Here is a 19,716-nt window from a genome sequence, read left to right as displayed (position 1 = left end):
TTCTTGATCTTGCAAGGAAAGACATTCTCAAAGAACCTGACATCTCGAGAGACAAAAGTGGTCTTCTTGACAATGTCATAGACCCTGTATCCTTTCTGAGAGAGGGGATATCCTAAGAAAATGCAGGGTATTCCCCTAATCCCCTGGGTTGGAACTTATCTTTATCTCTAGTGGGATTGTGCACCATAACCAGGCATCCAAAAACTTTCATTCTGTCATAAGCAGGAATTTTATGAAAGAGCATTTCATAAGGTGATCTGTGCTTCAGGATAGCATATGGTAGTCTGTTGATGATGTAGGCTGCAGTAAGGACACAGTCACCCCAGAATGACAAAGGTAGGCCTGAGCTGAATCTTATAGCCCTGCTTATTTCAAGAAGATGTCTGTGTTTTCTTTCAGCAACACCATTCTGTTGAGGGGTGTCAACACAGCTGGTTTGTTGCCAGATGTCTTGGGATAGTATAAATCTTTTGATGTCCCCTTCAGTAAGTTCCAGAGCATTATCAGACCTAAATGTCTTGACAGGCTTACCAAATTGTTTCTTGGCAAATTTATAAAATTGAACCAACAAGGAGGCCACTTCAGACTTGTGTTTCATAAGGTAAACCCATGTAGCCCTTGAATAGTCATCAACAATGGTCATAAAATGTCTGTGTTTATGTCTGGTTTCTTTTCTGTAGGGTCCCCACACATCAATGTGAACAAGAGCAAACAGTTCAGTGGATTTGTCTTGTCTTGTGGGAAAAGGTAACCTGGTCTGTTTTGCCATTGAGCAAGTGATGCAAACTTGTCTGGATTTATGTTTAGTTAATTTAGAAATGTTAGAAATGTGTTGCAGTTTGCCATCAGAAGCATGTCCTAACCTTAAATGCCATAAGTCAGGATTTTTATCATTAATATGAACCAAACCAGTACAAGAGTCAGTAGGTGCATTACAAGTGTTGAAAATTATGCCACCTGGTGATTGTCCATGGCTAGAATTTAAAAAAGGAAGTGCTACATTACATGAGACAGGATCATCCATCCTGATGTGACCATTGGCTAACTTAGGGTGAGATTTGCTAACATTATTTAATAGATAGTAAACACCCTTGTTTGCTCTTCCAAGCCCCCTTAATCCTCTTGGTATGTGAGTCCTATATGACACACAAATTTTCATGAAAAACCACAGAACAATGTTCATCCCTTGTGAGTTTTTGGACAGATAAGAGATTGTGTCTAAATGCTGGTACAAAGCACACATTGTTCAGAGTAATACCATTTTCAAACATATATGTTCCTATGTGTGAAACCTGTGTTGTTTCACCATTTGGTAGGTTTATTTTAGGTTTGATTTTTAGTTCTCTTTTATTTTCCTGAGAATTCAAATCAGAAATCATGTGATCTGAGGCTCCTGAGTCAATTATCCATTCAGCAGTAGTGTTTGAGGCATAGTAACAGTTCATAGAAGCCATACCTGCAAAGTTCACTTCCATTTCATCCTCAGTTTCAGGATAGTTACTTGAACCTTTTCCTTTCTGGCTGTTCATGAGCTGCTCAAATTGCTGAGTTGTGAGAGTGATAGAGCCTCATATGTCTCCCTGTTCATCAGTAACTGCATTGTGTGCAGCTTTGCCATACCTAGGGTAAGAGTTTTGTTTGCCTTTGTTCATTCCAGATCTGTATCCTTTTGAGCTAGATCCTTGTTGACCAGCCTTGAGCTTCTATGACTGGGATTTCTCAGGAAACCTTTTAGAGACTGGATGGTCATCAGGGTATCCAATTATTTCCAGCACATTTCCTTAACATGACCTTTTCTGGGGCAGAGAGGGCAAGTAGGTCCATTCTGTGAGCCTCTTGAAGCTGCTTCAATTCCATACTGATGTCCACTCTGTCCAGCAAAGAAAGCAGAGTTGTCACTTTCCACCTTTTCAGAGCTCTTGTAGTTCCTTCTTTGAGCCTCTTCATGTTGAAAGATGGCAGCAACTTCCTCCACAGTAGGAAGAAGATTCATCATTAGCACATGGCTTCTCATGATGGCATATGAAGAGTTCAAGCCATGTAGGAACTGGAAGAGCTTCCTTTCATCCTGCTCCTTTTGTTGAGCAGACAGCCAAGCATTGATCTCAGCTGTAACTTAGGTCACAGGTGGCCAATTAGTCATCATGTCAAGACTTTGCCATAGGATTCTGAGTTCAGTAAAGTACTCATTGATGGACTTGTCTCCCTGGGAGAGATCATCCAATTCCTTGTTAAGTATGAACTTCCTTGCTTCATTGCTGACTGAAAACTGGGTTTGAAGATAGTCCCAGATTTCCTTTGCTGTCTTGACATACATCACAAATCTATTGATCTGTTTCTCAACATTGTGCATGATCCAGGAGATAAGAAGGGAGTTGCAAGTGTCCCAAGCAGCTTCCTTCAGTGGATCATTCACTGGCCTCTTCACTACTCCAGTCAGAAAACCCAGCTTCCTCTTTGTGCAGATGGCAAGTTCCATCTGTCTCTTCCATTCAAGGTAGTTATCAATACCAGATAGTTTGGTATCGACCACCACAGGATGAGTGTTCTCTGCAGGGTGCAGGTAGAGTGGGTCAGTGGGATCCATGACAAAGGGAGCATTGGATTGAGTTACTATTGTATTGTTAGTGTTTGTTTCTGATGTATCATTAGTGTTGGTATTTGTCATTTTTGTTTGAGTGATTTTTGTTGTAAAGTTGCAGAAAACAGAAGAGTGGGAGTTGGCTGAGTGAAAAAGAATGAAGGTTTCAGTTCTTTAAATAGGCAGAAGATTGTACCAAGATGGTTGGATCTCAGTAAATGCTCTTCTTTAGTATGGATATCAGTCTCCTCATTCCTGAGGCTCTGATACCATGTTGCGTTTATAAAAAAGCAACAGGAAGTAGAAGACATTGATGAATTATGCGGAAGAATGCGGTTGAGTTCATTGAATTATCATTGATAATGAATTAGAGTTTTTGTGTGTAAAATACAAAGAGTACAAAGGAGCACATATACTCAGATGATCTTGTACAAGGACTGGTGGACAAAAGGAAAAGCTCTATGTTGGACAAAAGAGAGTACTAAGCTATAGCTGACTGTACACCCATAGACTAATAAACAATATACAAGTTATGTACTTGAATTAAAGACTTATCAATATAGACTAAGGTGGATCTTGTGTAGGGTCTTTTTCAATTGACATATGTGAGTTCCATTGACGACGTAGACACATTGCTTATCATAATTAGCCCCTCGTAATTGAGCTGGGACTGGAACCGAGATCATAAACCAAATCTATCTTTTTCTTGGCTTCACCACCAGATTTCTCATTTCCTTGAGTCATCTTTCTGAATGATATATGAGTAAATGGTTTTCAATTTTCTTAAAAGAGTTATAAAGGGTTTTAATTGGCTAAAGATACCAATTATGAAGGGTTTCTGTTTCGATTCATTATGCATTAAATATGCCGAGTGATGAAAGAGATCGAAAAGAGACACCAGGCGAACTTAACTACGAGTATGTGATTTGTATTATTGTTCATTCTACGTAGTTTTGAACTCAAGTCATGAGAGTACTTACTACCCTTCTCAATACTTCATCCATTCCCTTTATATAGTCCTCATTTGACTCTGATCTGGTGTAATGATATTGATGTAGAGTATGAACGACATTTTATCACAATATCCGTCTAGTTACAATTTCTAAAAAGAGATTATATGAAAATATGTGTTTCGATAAATTAAACTTGCCCAAGTTGATATTAGTGTTCATGAATTTTGCCAGTGTCACCATCAGTAGTTCTGCTCTTTTGTCAGCATGTTTTCGAGTATTTCACGTAGACACTCTACGTTAGTATTTTGAGCATCGTGAGACTTTACTTCTATGGAGCTTCAAATATGCAGGTATTAAGCAAAATGTCTAGCTTGATGGCATAGAATCTGTTATTGACTTTCCAACACTCGACACTCGGATATTATGTGGGTACGACTCTTTCATTGAAGATACGTAAATATTCTCTTTATATTATGCTCATATTATGTTCACATCTATATTATTATGTAATCTTTAGTCCAGTGTATTACTCCCTCTGTCCCGGTCATTTGTTGTCCAATTTCATTTTGGGGTGTCTCAGTCAATTGTTGTCCTTTCTATTTTAGAATTGCATTTGATAAGCAATTTGATCATTCACACTCGACACTCGGATATTATATAGGTCTTCCACATCGGAGAGTTAAAGAAGAGTGATCTAGATTATAATCTAATGGCCTATTTCATCAATTGCCAATTGCTTTGGGATGGAACCTTTTTTGATTTGTAAAGTGGATAATGTCTCCTCCTTGACGGGTGCGGTCCAGACCTATGTGCAATCTAACATATAATGAACCTAATCATGTTAAACTCACAACTTTGAAGTCTAATTGATTGTACCATTCGGTAAAACATAAATCCAAACAGAGTGAAAAATATCGCTTTTGTCGTAAATCATACTAGTATCGCTTATATAATTTGGTATTTATCTCCGTAACTATAAAAATCGCTCCGGTAGAACCTGACTATCAATGGGCCAATTTTGTAATATTATTTAGATCCAAGAAGCACATCTTGGGGTTGGGCCTTTTCTGGTGGTTAACATCAGCTAACTATATTAGTAAGCTGATGATTTTTTTTTAAGGGAGTAAGCTGATGATTTTGGTTATGTACGTTTGTTTTAGAAAGGAATAATAATAATAAGAGTAAATTTGATTTTACTCCTTTTTAAAATCATTATTTTTACGTATTTGCTAAATCCCGCACATAGTTTTACTTAATCCCGCACACTTTGTCACCTTATCCCGAATTTACCCTTTGTTTAAAACAACTTGAGAAAATTCTCTCTCTTCTGTTTCTCTCAACCCCAACCAAATTGCTAATAATTTAACGAATTATGGATCTTAATTCGCACTTATCACAAGTAATTTCGTCGTTCTATCAACAAATTTATTAATACACGCCTTTTAATTGATTGAATGAATGTTTTTTTTATTTTAAAAAGAATGATTTTTACAATTAGGGTTTGGAATTTAGGATTTTGGGATTTTGGATTGTTGAAGGGGTGGTTGTTGGTGGTCGTCTTATTGGCCGGGGTAGGGTGGTCGGAGAAATGGTCGGTGTTCTGAGGAGGGCGCGGTGGGCGGCAGGCCGGTGGTTGTTTCGAGGGGTGTTATTGTGGTTGGTGGTGGGTCGGTTGATGGCGGCTGGTGGTGGGTCGGTTGATGGCGGTTGATGGTGGGTCGGTTTATAGCGGCGGATGGTGGGGCGTTCTGGTTGTGAGCGGCTGGTGGTGGGGCGTGTGGTGGTGGACTGGTGGGGTGGCTGAGCAATTTGTTTTGGGGATTTCTTTGTTTTTGATTATTGTCCTCTCTAATTGGGGATGAAAAGTGAGAGGGGCAAAGTCGGAATAAGACGATAAAGTGTGCGGGACTAAGCAAAATCGTGTGCGGGATTTAGCAACTCCCTATTTTTAAAAGAGTTTTCTTAAAATGTGCTCTAAAGGCACATGTTAATAACATCAATATGGTAAGATAGATAATATAACCCTTTTTAAAATTACTCTTTTTTAATTTTTTTTTTTTAAATTACTCCCTTAAATTGCATTTTTTTGCTAAAATTACTCCTGTATTTTTGCTAAAATTACTCTCTTAAGTTGCATTTTTTTCCTAAAAATTGCTTCAAAACTCACAATTTAAGTGACTTATTTCATCTATTTTTGAACTCCCCCTACATTTGTCTACATAATTGTACCTTTCAAACTTCAAAGTATGGATTGGTTAAACCACAAACAGAATAAGTTCAAAAACAGACGAAATAAGACTTAAATTGATGTTTGTAGCAATTTTAGCAAGAAAATGTAACTTAAAGAAGTAATTTTAGCAAAAAAAATTTAAAAGGGAGTAATTTTAAAAAAATTATTTCAAAAGTGAGTAAAATCTAATTTACTCTAAGAGGTTGTTTGGTTGAAAATGGGTAGATTGAGTTCCCAGGAAATAAAATTCATATGATTTTACAATTTATGTGAATTGCAAAAAACTTGTTTGGTTGAGATATGGGAACTTAATTCATGTGAGAAGTTCCACTCACCAAGGGGGGGCTAGGTAAGTGACTTCCTACATTATGTAGGAATTGCAGTTCCATAGGAACTTCAACTTCTCATAAATTGGGTAACCAAACAACACCTCATTTTTGCACTTCCTAGGAACTTCCAGTTTACATGAATTTGGAAGACAACCAAACAACCCTAATAATAATCACAAAATCTCATTGAAGACGGGCACTATCCGTCACAAGCTGAAGACGGATAGTGCCCCTCTCACAAGATGCAAGTGGCAATATGTATGGGTGCTCCATTTTTCCTCCCACTTGCCAACCCACTTGCTTTATTGTGAGAGATTTTCAGCTTGTGACGGATATTGTCCGTCACAAGCAAGACGCTTTGAATAATAATTGGGTTAGGTGGTGGAGTCTTTGAAATAAATGTAAGAGGACTTGTGTTCAACTAAGGATTGGGATTTGCAAGTCGTCAACCATTCACATCAACAAACTAAAAGGTAAAATTACAATCTTAATTTGAGTTGGCAGTCAAAGACTTTTGGCATCAACCCATCAAGGCTCCACCTAGAGTTGGCATAAAGGGCCGCGGACTGGTGGACGGTACGGCTAGGCACAATCCACGGCTCGGCCCGGCCCGGTGAGAAAATCGAGGAAGCACGGGCACGGTACGACTGGGCTTGAGACGAGCTCCGGCGCGATTTTCTTCATAAATCCGTGCTCAGGCACGGCACGGCCCAAGCACGGCACGCACCAGGCACGGCCCGGCCTGAAAATAGCCGTTGATCATATTTAATAAAATATATATTTAAACCATTAATCATCCTTTATTAAACAAAAAGTACATTAATATTAATAAAATATATATTTAAACCATTAACTATCATTTATTAAACAAAAAGTACCAAAAATATATCAGTTATATAATTTTTTTTTTAAAAATAAAAAAATATTAAAGCACATGTGCCGGCCCACTGACAAGGCACGAAAAGCCCATGGGCCAGGCACGGCCTGAGCACGAAAATGACCGTGCCTTGAGCGGGCCACGACGTAGGTTTAGATCAGTGGGCCTGGCACAGCACGGCCCGAGGAGCCTAATATCCGTGCTTGGGCCGGGCCAATTTTGGAGGAAGGCACGACGGGCCGGCCCAGCACGGCTCATTGCCTACTCTAGCTCCACCTAGACTGCCATTTTGTCTGAAACAATAAGTCGAGAACTTTGATACCGTTTTACAGTTAAATGTGATCATTTTTAGAAAACAAGTTACCATACGCGGAAATACTAGTTGGACCATTGTGATTACATTTGACCATAAAATAGTCACAAAATCCCGTATTTTGGTAAGATAGTAATATTTCGTCTCAAACAAGAATTTGTGTTCTTTGTTATCGAAATCGTCCATTGTTTATTTCCTTTAAACTAGATTTGGCAAATACTCCCTTAAATTAGATCGGATGGACTAGGTCGGGTAATTTGGGTGTGTTGTATCTTTAAGGTTAGTTATTTAAGGTCTCGGGTGTTTATCAAGTTATGTTTAGGTAGATCAATTTTGATTTGGTGAATATAGATATAAGATGGGTTGTTTTAATGTAAAGAGTAAATTAAAAACTGCTTTCTTTTAAAATTCATTTTTTAAAAATTACTCACTTATATAATTTTTTCCTAAAATTACTCCATTAGAATGCACTTTTATCAAAAACTGCTTCAAAACTACAATTTAGCTGACTTATTCCGTCTGTTTTTAAACTTATTCTCCATTGTTATACGTTTTAAAAGTATAAATTAGTTAAGGCACAAACGAATAAGTTCGTAAACTGACGAAAAAAGTACCTTAAGTTGGATTTTTGAAGCAATTTTTCATAAAAGTGCATCTTAAGGGAGTAATTTTAAAAAAAATTATATAAGGAAGTAATTTTAAAAAACTTGATTTTAAAAGGGATTTAACTTTTAATTTACTCTAATGTAAATGTAAATCACTAGGTGTCATTTTAAATTAGTCATTTTGAATCTAGCAAAACTTAAACTAACAATAATCAAATGTTTTGTGGTTCACATACAATCGGAATCAACGCTGTGAAATCAAATTTTGATCCTTTTATTAATTCACAACGTATGAATGAAAAATGGACCACCAGCAAAATATAGGAACTCAATTCTGCACCAATTAATTAATCTGAAACGTATATATATGCATTATAGTTGGAGGTGCATTTTATACGCGGTAGTGTTAAAAATAAAGGCACCGTCTAATTAATTGAAATTGCTGGATTTACTATTATCATATGGGCACATTTAGCATTCAATTATTATTGTGGGTCGTCCAATATTAAATATATACTGGTTTAAGACGTTGGCAATAAGTCACTTCCCACCATAACACATTTATATTCTAAGCTATCACAAGGAGTCGATTTAAGGAGTTGATCTAACTTAACAAAGATTTTGATTTGAAATGTTGAGGAACGAAGATTCGCGGTTTTTAGGATCTTACCTGTATCAAATCCGGATTAAATCATAATTAAATAATTTTCATGTTCTTGGCTCGTGTTTTAGATAGGTGGACCATCGCACTAATGTAATGCAATGCAATGCAACACTGACTTTTCATACACAGACCGTTTCTACGTAACAAGCAACCACTCATCAACTACGGGCCCATGCATTGACTAACATTAAACTTCCAAATTACGTAAATTAATTACTCTAAAACTATATACTGTATAATTATATAAAAAGTCATTACGATTTGAAGGAAATTTAAGTTTAAAACTAACATATGTACATTAAAATCGGGTAAAACGAGTCCAAATAATTACCAGATTCCCAAAAAATGACCGAAATTATGTTTTAACCCAAATTAGTTAATTTGATAGCGACCTCAAACCCAAAACGACTCCATTCTATTGAGTACGAGTACCGTTCTTGCTATCATGCTTCTGTCATGTGGCCAATAAAAAAAAATTGAATTTGTCACATTTTTGACGATATGCATGTTTGGTACGTAACAAAAGTACTAAACTTTTGACTGATTTTGACGCTTCTAGAAATTAGACCTTTCAAATTCATGCATGTCACCCAAATTTGTACAAAATATAGCATGCATGACTTGAACAGCTTATACCCAAAAGACCGTCAATTTTGACCGCGAATGTCTTAATTAAACTCGGAATAATAAGCCAATTATCAGGTCAAATGACTTCTACTTCGTATATAATAACATCATTTATAGAAGTTTCGTAAAACCAATACCTTAATTTAAGCTAATAAGGAAAACGGTTTTTTGTCGATACTCAGTTGGTTCGGCTGATATTGTTTTCAGGTTGGCACCCGACACTAAAATTGGCCGCACTGCTCTATAAGCTGAACTTGTATAAGCTGAATGAAGTTCAGCTTATAAAGCAGTGCGGCTAGTGCACCGAACCAAAATTGGAACTCGATGTCAACAAAATTGAAAAATTAACACTAATGATTTCATCGAAAATAAATCTTTCTTCATTTGCTACACTATTGATCCAAGTTAAATTAAGAAATCTGTACAAATTCATTCGAAAAAGGGTATAATCATGGGGTTTTCATCAAACACAAATTAAAAAAAAAGAAAAGAAGATACAAAAAATGAACCTCAGAACAATCAATCTGATCCAATGGACATTCCGGCGCTAGAAATGCTACCATGACTTTCGTCACAAAGGCTAATCGCGCGCTCCAAATTACCTACAATGTCGGTCATTGTAGGTCTATCCTTTCCTTCGAGATTTACACAGTGCAATGCAGTATATGCAACTAATTCCACTGCTTCTGACTCGTTTGATCCAGGAAAACCGACTCTCTGATCCAAAATCTTCAACAATTCTCCGGCCAATATTGCAGGCACTGCATAATCCACAACACTTACAGGCGTGCCACCATCGGTATCATCCTTGAAAATTGCTCTCTTCCCGGTTAAAAGCTCAAGCAATACAACCCCTAGACCATAGACATCGCTCTTTGCAGTTAGCACATTCAGGCCATAGTACTCGGGATCAATGTACCCAACAGTCCCCGCTGCCTTAGTTGGCCTAAAATCACGACCTGATTCAGGTCGCATTAATGATAATCCAAAATCAGAAACTCTAGCAGTCCAATCGATATCTAATAGAATGTTTGAGGATTTAATGTCTCGGTGAATTATCGGTGGAACCGCATAATTGTGAAGGTATTCAATGCCTCTGGAAGCATCTAACGCGATCCTAATCCTCATTTTCCACGAGTTAATCAAGCTATTACCTTTTTCGACATTATTTTTGTCGTGCAGATGATCATAAAGTGCGCCGTTTTTCATGTAATCATAAACCAGAAGCCTTTCATCCCTTTCTTCACAATACCCAACAAGCCGAACCAAATGTTTGTGATGAACTCTCGACAAAAATGCCAATTCAGAATCAAATGCACTCTCTTTTTCCTGATATTTCTTCGTCTTTTTACTCGTTTCACCCCTCTTTATAGCCACCTCCCTGCCATCAGGCAATTTACCCCTATAAACCACCCCAAAACTTCCAGAACCAATCTTATTCTCCATCGAAAAATCATCAGTAGCCAAAGCCAATTCTTGGAACGTAAATTCCTCAGCCCTATCGACATGCTTCATAGATGAAGTTCCACTTCTTTGTCTCCTAATTATACGAGACCCTTGTCGCCTTACTGTCATTGATCTAGAAGGAGGACTACTGCTGGAATTATTCCTGCCAGTACTCGACCCCCCTCGAGTAATTGTTGGTTGTACTGAATTATGAACCTTCTTCCTACGAAAACAAACACCAATGTACAAGCAATACACAATACTGCAAATCCCGGCAAATGCACCTATTGACCCAACTATTGCAAATGCCAACAACCCTTTCTTTAACCCCTTCGACGTCCTTGACACAACCGGTGGTGATAAAGGCGTAAATGGTGGCAATTGAGACGAAACACCACAAACATTACAAATGTTACCGGAACCAAAACAAAGCGATTGAGAACCGGGAACAATACCACATTGGCTACACTCAGATTGAACACAAGGACCAGGCAAAATCTTATCACCACCTAATGAGGCATTCCCGGTCCAACCCGGTCCCCAACAAAAAACCGAAAAATTCCGAGTAATCAACCCACAAGTGAAATTATAACCCCCAATTAGGGTTTCAAATTCAACATTTTTAGTCAAATTACTAGAATACTTTCCTCCACCACCCCAACATAAAACTGAACCATTAGAATCCCTAATTGCACAACTATAATCAAACCCTAATGCTAATCTAGAATATTCAATTGACTCATTCAAATCAAATGGAAAATCTAATTGCCCAAATAAATTACTCCCTTTACAAATCAAAATCCCACTTAAATTAAACCCACAAACATGTTTTCCACCTGCTGTTATACTAATCATTTCATAACCATTAAATTGTTCCTCAATTTCATTAGCTGAACTTGAATTACTCCCCCAACACTTAACCCTACCACTAACAACAGTATCAGTGACGGAGTCAGGATTTGAACTCAGCGGCGGCGAAATATTAACATTAACATTAAAATTAGAAGTAATACTATTATTAACAATAATTTGATTATTATTAACATAAATTCCACAAGAAAAGTCAATACCAGATGAAATTGACAAATACCCACCAACCCCAATTGGGATTTCAACAAAATTCTTCATTAATCTCCAACAATAAACTTGATTAGTGAAATTAACAATTCCACAAACATGATTATTACCAACTGAAATTTCCCTTAATGGAAAACTTGAATTAAAATAAATTCTTTTTGGAGAAAAATTGTTAGTATCCCAACAAAGTAAACTCTGCCCACCTGATCTTAACCCACAGAAAAAATTCTGACCACCTGAAATTAAATCATATGAAATATTTGGTTGGACTAATACATTGGTGGTATGATTATAGCATTGTATATGGTGGTTTGTTTCGGACGCAACGATTCCGCAAACTGTTGGATTTCCATAGGATATGGAAAGAGTTGAGCCTGAACCAAGTGCAATTAATTTGTAAAAAAGAGAGCAAAAATATAAGAAAAAGATTAAATTTTGAATCTTCATGTAGTTTTTGGAGAGATGGGTAGTTTAAAGATTGAATCTTTGGAGTGTTTGGTGTTCTTCATTGGTGATTAAAGAGGAAAATTTGAAGAAATTTGAGTTGAAATTGAGTGTTTTTTTTTTAGGAAGTGAACAGTTTTTGGAAGAAAAGAGGAAAATTTTAGCAGAGAGACAAAACAGAGAAGCGTGAAACAGGGGATTTTATGGGTGTTTTTTGGGAGGGAATTTAATAGTCTTTGCTCATGGGAAGAAATTAATTTTGAGTGTTTATCGGGTTTATTGTTTTCTTCGTTTTTTCCACGTTTGAGTTACCGTTCTCGAAAAGACTGGTAAGGGACGGTGTCTTAGTGAGAGACTGAGAGATCACTCTTTTTATTTCGTGTTACTCCCTCCATTCAACTCTACTTTGCAACTTTGGTTTTTACACGGATATTAAGGAGCGGATTAAAAAAAAGTATAAAAAGTACATGGGGAAAGAGAAAGAAGAGGTTAAAAATATTAAAAAAACATAAAGGTGGGTTTTATGGTGGGTTAGTGTGGGGTATGGGTGGCATTTTTTGTAAATAAAGATTTTTAATAAATATAGAATTGTCATTTTTTTAGCCAAATAAGGAAATCTGTAAAGTGGAGTTGAATGGACGGAAATGGAATACATGTAAAGTGGAGTTGAATGAAGGGAGTATAAAGTAGTACTCCCTTCTATTCCGAATAAGTGTCCCATTTGAACAATGACACGAAAATTAAGGAATATAGTTAAAATAATGAAAATTATTATATAGGTGTAATAATATATGAGTTAAATAATGAAAAGTATTGAATATGATGAGTTATGGGTGGTTGGGGTGGTAAATAAAGAAAAGAACTAAGGGTAGGAAAGTAAAAAATCATGTCCAAATATGGCAAATGGGACAGTTATGTGAATAGACGGAAATGACAAATGGGACAGTTATTTAGAATAGAAGAAAGTATGTGTTTTTTGGTGACTTTTTATTATAGATTTGGATCGAAATAATTTTCTAATTTGATACCGTATATTTTTCATAATAAGCGTACTCATATGTCATAAATTGTGTGTGTGACAATTTTTGTTAGTCAATTAATTTACATAGTATTTACTCATTTTATTACTTTAGTGTATCTTTTTTATTACAAAATTTTAAAGTTGTGTCAAAATAAATTTATTTAGAAACTGTTTCTATTGGAACCTAGCTTCGGTTCTTTTGAACTTGATCCGTTCATTTTATATCAGTTCAGTTCAATTCACTCATATAAGTTAAGTTCATTTACGGGTCAGGTTCTATAAGTTTAGTTTCGATCGAGTCCTTTTAATTCATTTTTGGTTCTTCAGGTCAGCTTAATTCAGCTTAATCAAATTTTATAAGTTCAATTCAGTTCATAAAGTTCAAGATTAAAAGTCCAAGGTCTTACACTAGTGTCTTATGACTTATTTAGTTATAAATTATTTTTGTTGATATTATTAAGAGATCTTCATAATTTACTAAATTCTAATATATTAACAAGGAAAAAATTATGAAACAGATGGCGAGTAGATTGTATCATAATGTTTTCATTAAAGTGTGCATTCAAAGTTTTGTAGTATATATTTTTGGATTTATGGGAAAAAAAATGTTTTAAAAATATGGAGACTATATTTATAAATAAGTTAACATATCCTACAAAGAATGGAAATAAATAGCGTTTGCAACAATTTTCATATAAAACCGTATTACATAGACGTTATTATAAAACCAAATGATTATTTACCTAAAAACCTCCACTAAAATAACTTACCCGCACTGCACTGATCACCATTTTCCATAATACGAATATTAATGTCTTTTATTATACGGTTTTTTTTCCATGGTACCCTTGTGGTTTGTCACTTTCTCCATGGTACCCCTCTTTTTAAGGTGTCTATGGTACCCATGAGATTCAATAATTGTGCCTGGTGTGCCACTATCGTTACAACTTCCGTTATTATGCTACATTTGAGTGGCAAAACTTCATCTATCCCAATAACTTGTACTCCTTATCACAAATACAAACCAAAAAACCTAAACAAAGCTTCCTGAGTACTCTCCATTAACATTCCTCTTTAATACACCTTCATAATTTTGATCCTAAACAAATTAATCTCTTACATATATCGTCACCGGAATATCTTATTTATTGTTGCTTATTCATCAGCATCAAAGGTATCTTAATTGTTATAGAAGGTATGATTTTTTTTGAAAAAGATTATCAATTTTTTCATCAAACCAAAATTAACATGTACTCCCTCATATTCACTATATTCTTCCCCTTTCCTTTTTGCACAAGGAATAAGAAATCGATTTTGGACCACACAAAACACACTAGTAATTTAATTTGGACCACACAAATCAACCCAAAAAAGGAAATAGGGAAGAAAACCCGAATAATCCGAAAAAGGAAATAGGGAAGAAAATGGTGAATAGGAGGGAGTATATTGTAAATCTCAGGGGTATTTGATGCCAACTTTAATTTATGTTTTAATTAAGTTGTTAAAAAAACTAATTTTCCCGCCAAATTTAATTTGGCCTTAATCAAACTTCGTCACTCCTAATTTAACGTGCATAACGTGCATAACCCAACAAGGGTATCATAGGCACAAATAGGGGTGCTAACGAGCCGAGCCGAGCCCGAGCTTGGCCTTGCTCGGCTTGTGCTCAAGAACTAAAACTCGATCTCGAGCCGATCTCGAGCTTACCCGAGCTTGTAGAAAATGTGTTCGATATCAAGCTTGCGAGCTTTAACGCGAGCTCGAGCCAAACTCGAGCTCAAATCGAGCCTATATATAATGGTTAATTTTTTGATTTTTTTTCTTCCGATATTTTCAATAAGAAGGCTCGAAAGTTAAATGTAAAATATTTGACAAATCAGTTTGACATTTGATATACATGATACAAAGATATAATCATGATAAAATATTTTTATAAAATATGAGCAATATCTTATATAATCACACAAGTTCGAGCCGCTCACGAGCTTTTCGAGCCGAGCCATCGTTTGTTCGGCTTGACTCGTTAAGCTCTCGAGCCGAGTCCGAGCTCGAGCCGATCTCGCACGAGCCGAACTTTGACCGAGCTTTTGCCGAGCCGATCTCGAGTTGCTTGCGAGCTGTCTCGTCTCATTAACACCCCTAGGCACAAATATTGAACCTCAGGGATACCATAAACACATTCTTAAAAAGAGAGGTACCATGGACAAAATAACAAATCACAGGGGTACCACGAGAAAAATACGTTTATTATATGATTTTACAGTGTGATATTGTAAAACCGTTTTATAGAAGACTTGCTCACCGGAATTAAAAGGGAAAATAGAGTGCAATTTTGTGCTCTTTTTTGACTTTTTCCCTTTATCTTTAATTGGAATAGTTAGGAGGAGTAGTTGATAATTAGTAGAAAGGGTACCAAACTGAGTTATGAAAGTGGCGTAAACCAATTTTAAAGGGTTGTTGGGACATATTAATCGCATATAATTAAGGAAGCAAAAGTACGGAGTTTTGAAAAAAGTGTCTGAAAACCATGGTCAAATATATTTAGAGTAGAGCATCTACTTTGGGAGTCTAAACCATTATACATTAGCACGGTCCATGTGCTCTACATTTTTTTGACAAAAGAATAAAAACAACAATCGTATATTCGAATTTAACTATTTTAGCATCTTCTAGTTTAAGTGTATGGTGGTGAATTTGAAAAACATACGTTCTACAAGCTATTGTAAGTAATTTATTTGACTTGTTTAGTAAAATTATATGTAAAGATAGTTGAAACTTAAAAAGTTAGCAAAAATTGAAAAGTTAATTGATAATGTGAAATTAACAACGTAAAAATATTGTTAACCATGTAACTGAAGTTAATATCATCTTTCCAGTTTTATCCCCATCACTCATTTCATATATTAGTGACAAGGGTTGACTTCGATGGTAAAAATTAAAGAGTCCATCTTTTGACCATAAAGTCAAAGGTACGATGCACATTGAGTTAAAATATAACTCTCTTGGTAGACAATCTATAAACGAAATTTTAAGCCGTTAAGGAGGTCGATAGTCTGTCTTGGCCTTGAATTAAGTAAGGCCTACCCATTAACCTAAAAGAAACACTAATAATTACTTCCTCCATTTCATTCAATTCCATACATTTGCCTTATTGAACAATATTCACAAGTATGGAGAATTTTCGATACAACTTCTAATATATAGCATAAAATATAGTCATGTGAGATCTTATTTTAATTGTCTTACCGAGTACATTGTGAATAACAAATTTTTATAATTTTTTACTAATTTGTAACTAAAGATATGAACAAAAAAACGGGCATTGATATACGTGTATAAAACAAATGTATGGAATTGAATGAAATGAAAGAAGTATATGAGAAAATTGTTGATTACAGCCTTAACTTTTATAAACCACTTTTCGTAAATACAGCCTTGTATAATTTTTTTTTGTAAATTACATCCAAAATATCACTTCTGATGATAAATTACATCCAAAAGATTTACTTCGATGGAAAATTGATGCAAATTTGAATTATAGTCACTTAAGTTCATCTTTTTGGATGAAAATACCCTTACCTTCATCTTTAATTGAATTCTATTATTTTTATATTCATCCCTTATGTTCATCATATTTCACAACTCCACAATCTCTAATAATTCTCCATTTCTTCAAACAATCTAACCTAATCAAATTTGTCCCTTTTCGTCCAAAAAAATGAACTTAAGTGACAATAATTCAAATTTGCATCAATTTTCCATCGGAGTAAATCTTTTGGATGTAATTTATCATCAAAAGTGGTATTTTGAATGTAATTTACAAAAAAAAAAAAAAAAAAAAAAAAAATTATGTAAGGCTGTAATTTACGAAAAGTGGTTTATAAAAGATAAGGCTGTAATCAACAATTTTCTCTAATTATAATCCATTAAATTATAAAAAAATAGTATCAAACTTCAATTAATTAAATGTCCCAATTTCAACAAACAATAATTATAATCCATCAAAGTTAATATCAACATCTAATTTTAAGAATGTCCATAACTTATTATTCACTAAAGTTTAATCTCAATCACTAGATGAACATCTCGCGGATATATTATATACCTATCATTGATACGTTGTTAATTCGTCATAGGTCGTCTTAATTGGGTGGCTAATTGCTCGTTAAATATAATTGCTACACAAAATTAAAGAGCGTACTGAGCGTGACGTTTACTCACCTTTCTAACAAACATAAATTACACGATTACACTTTTGATCATACCACACTACTTATAATTTAGTGCAACTATAGTATAGTACGTAGTCTCAACTAATTTATCATGTAGCATTAAATAGGAATTAAAATGCAATTCATTTTTTTCAATGTGAAAAACACAAATTCATTATTTTCACCGTAGTCATAAATCATACTCCCTCCTATTCCCGATAATCCTCCCTATTCATGGGTGGCACGAAAATTAAGGGTGTTGGAATTAAATAAGTTAAAGTATTGTGGTGGGGTGAGATAATTGGAAAGAGGGAAGGTATTGTGGGGATGAGGTGATTAAAATAAGTATTGTTGTGGGGTAAGGTGATTAAAATAAGATAAAGTAGGTGTATTGTGGGGTATTGTTGTGGGGTGAGTTGATTAAAATAAGTATAAAACTTTACTAAATAAGGAAAGAGGGAAGATATTGTGAATAGATGAAAAAGGAAATAAGGAAGGTTATGTAGAATAGGAGGGAGTAATAGATTTAAAAGTACTCATAATTAAAGGTCGAACGTGAATTCAACAACTTAATCATCCTACAGTGGCGGGCAGAACCAATTTTAATGCTAGAAGTGGAAATTTTCAGTGAGCCCAACTATTAATGAAATAAGATATATAATCAGAAAATATATTAGAACAATAATTTGAATTTCAAAAATATATAATGCTCGAGAGGTAAGCGATTCTTCTACTAAATTTTTAGTTCGACCACTGAACTCTTAGCGTTAATTCAGTGAAAAAAAATCCTCGCAATAGTGAGTCGTGACTTACAAGTGGAACGGTGGAACCAAGGGGGTAGCTAGGACTATAGGCCCCCAAGACGATAAAAAAAGTTGGTTTAAATTTATGAAAAGTTTTAGCTCATCTGAATTGCTTTATTATTTTTCCGCATCGTTTGTAATTTTCTTTTGCTTCCTAATTATAACACTTGGCTCCGCATCTTTGTTCTTTATCTCATGATAATCGACTATGTCGTTAATAAAACAAATGGCAAAAACAATGAAAGATAACATGGAATCTAGATAGCTAGACAATGAGGACCTACATTGATGTTGAGGTTAAAAGAAATAGATTTGATGTTTGTATTACGGCGTAAGCAATGCAATAATATATGGTCGTGTATGATTATTATTGAAGTGTATGCATGAGTGCATGAGACCGGTATAGGAAAGACACCTCCTAACTAAATTTGACACAAAAAATAAAACAAAACAAATATTAATCTTCAAATTATAAAGCAATGAACAACTAATTAAAAGCCCTTCATTGTCAAAACCATGTGAGAATTTGCTTTCTTGTCTAGTGATAGTTCTTTTTGTAATTCATCTTCCTCATTTCGCTATTATATGGATAATGCTCGATCTTGTGGGGTGAATATGTGAAATGTGAATCTTCATTGACCATGTCCGATTTTGAGGTATATTGATGTCAATTTCGGTTTTTAAAAAAATATTTACTCTCGCCGTTTTAGTTGTTTATTTTATGAGAAATATTTTAGTAGAGTGTAAGTAAATAATTGTGGCAGAGAGAGTATTTGCTACAAAGAGTAATTATATTTTCGAAGAATCACTTAGAAAATCGTGTGAATAATTTTTTTAGTTATATTCTTTCGTCTTCTACTTTTGGAGTCTTAATCGTTTTGTCGAATCAGTACCTCCAATCTATGAACATTTTTAGTTAACTTTCGCGAATTGAAACGATTTCACATCTATTTTCAGAAAGACCAGGTTAATGTTATGGGTAATGGAAGTATAACAAACAACATAGTACCAAGTTGGCTAAAATGGCTATACAACAAAAGGTGGATACAATACAGCCAAATGTAACAAGGAAATGGAGTATGCAAAATGAATAAAAGGACAGCAAAGAAGGTCCTATATTTGTGGCGCATGGTTCCCTTAAAGCAGGGGGCAGCATCCAGCAGAAGTGCAGAACCAAACCATAAAAACTCCTGCCAAATACTTCATGGACCCTTTTTATTTGGCACATCATTATGAGTTCATCCCTAAACACGTAAAGTTCCTAAATACAAAATTCCCACAAAATAAAGTTGTACGGAGTACTAACAAGCAATTAAAAAAAAACTCCAAATAAAATAAGATAAAATAAATAAAAGAGAATTAAGACTAAAAAGAAATGGAGAGTTCAGTTCTCTCACCGCTCAAAATATCATCCAACAATCCCGATGTTATATCGAAAAATATAAGAAAAGACAATGGAAAGAGAAATGTAGGAAATATAAACGATCCAAGCTCAAAATTTATTTTCCTTAAAGAAATGGAAGGTCCAATTCCCT

General features: G+C 35.0%; 2 protein-coding genes across 2 annotated transcripts; both read right to left on the bottom strand.

Moving 5' to 3' along the window:
• Positions 1–1,762: 1,762 nt before the first annotated feature.
• Positions 1,763–2,668, bottom strand: LOC141614699 (uncharacterized). The gene is made up of 2 exons (XM_074433443.1): positions 2,155–2,668; positions 1,763–2,109 (listed from the first exon to the last, which is right to left on the bottom strand). Exons 1-2 carry the CDS (start codon positions 2,666–2,668, stop codon positions 1,763–1,765), a joined length of 861 nt encoding a protein of 286 aa, XP_074289544.1.
• A 6,874-nt stretch (positions 2,669–9,542) lies between these two features.
• LOC141612353 (putative serine/threonine-protein kinase-like protein CCR3) lies at positions 9,543–12,460 on the bottom strand. Its single transcript, XM_074431109.1, has one exon. It carries the CDS (start codon positions 12,147–12,149, stop codon positions 9,699–9,701), a length of 2,451 nt encoding a protein of 816 aa, XP_074287210.1. The 5' UTR covers positions 12,150–12,460; the 3' UTR covers positions 9,543–9,698.
• Positions 12,461–19,716: the final 7,256 nt, after the last annotated feature.

Source organism: Silene latifolia, chromosome 11 (assembly GCF_048544455.1).
Source record: "Silene latifolia isolate original U9 population chromosome 11, ASM4854445v1, whole genome shotgun sequence".
NCBI classification, from domain to species: Eukaryota; Viridiplantae; Streptophyta; class Magnoliopsida; order Caryophyllales; family Caryophyllaceae; genus Silene; species Silene latifolia.
Note: the sequence above shows the minus strand (reverse complement) of the source record. Positions and strands in the feature narration are given on the sequence as shown.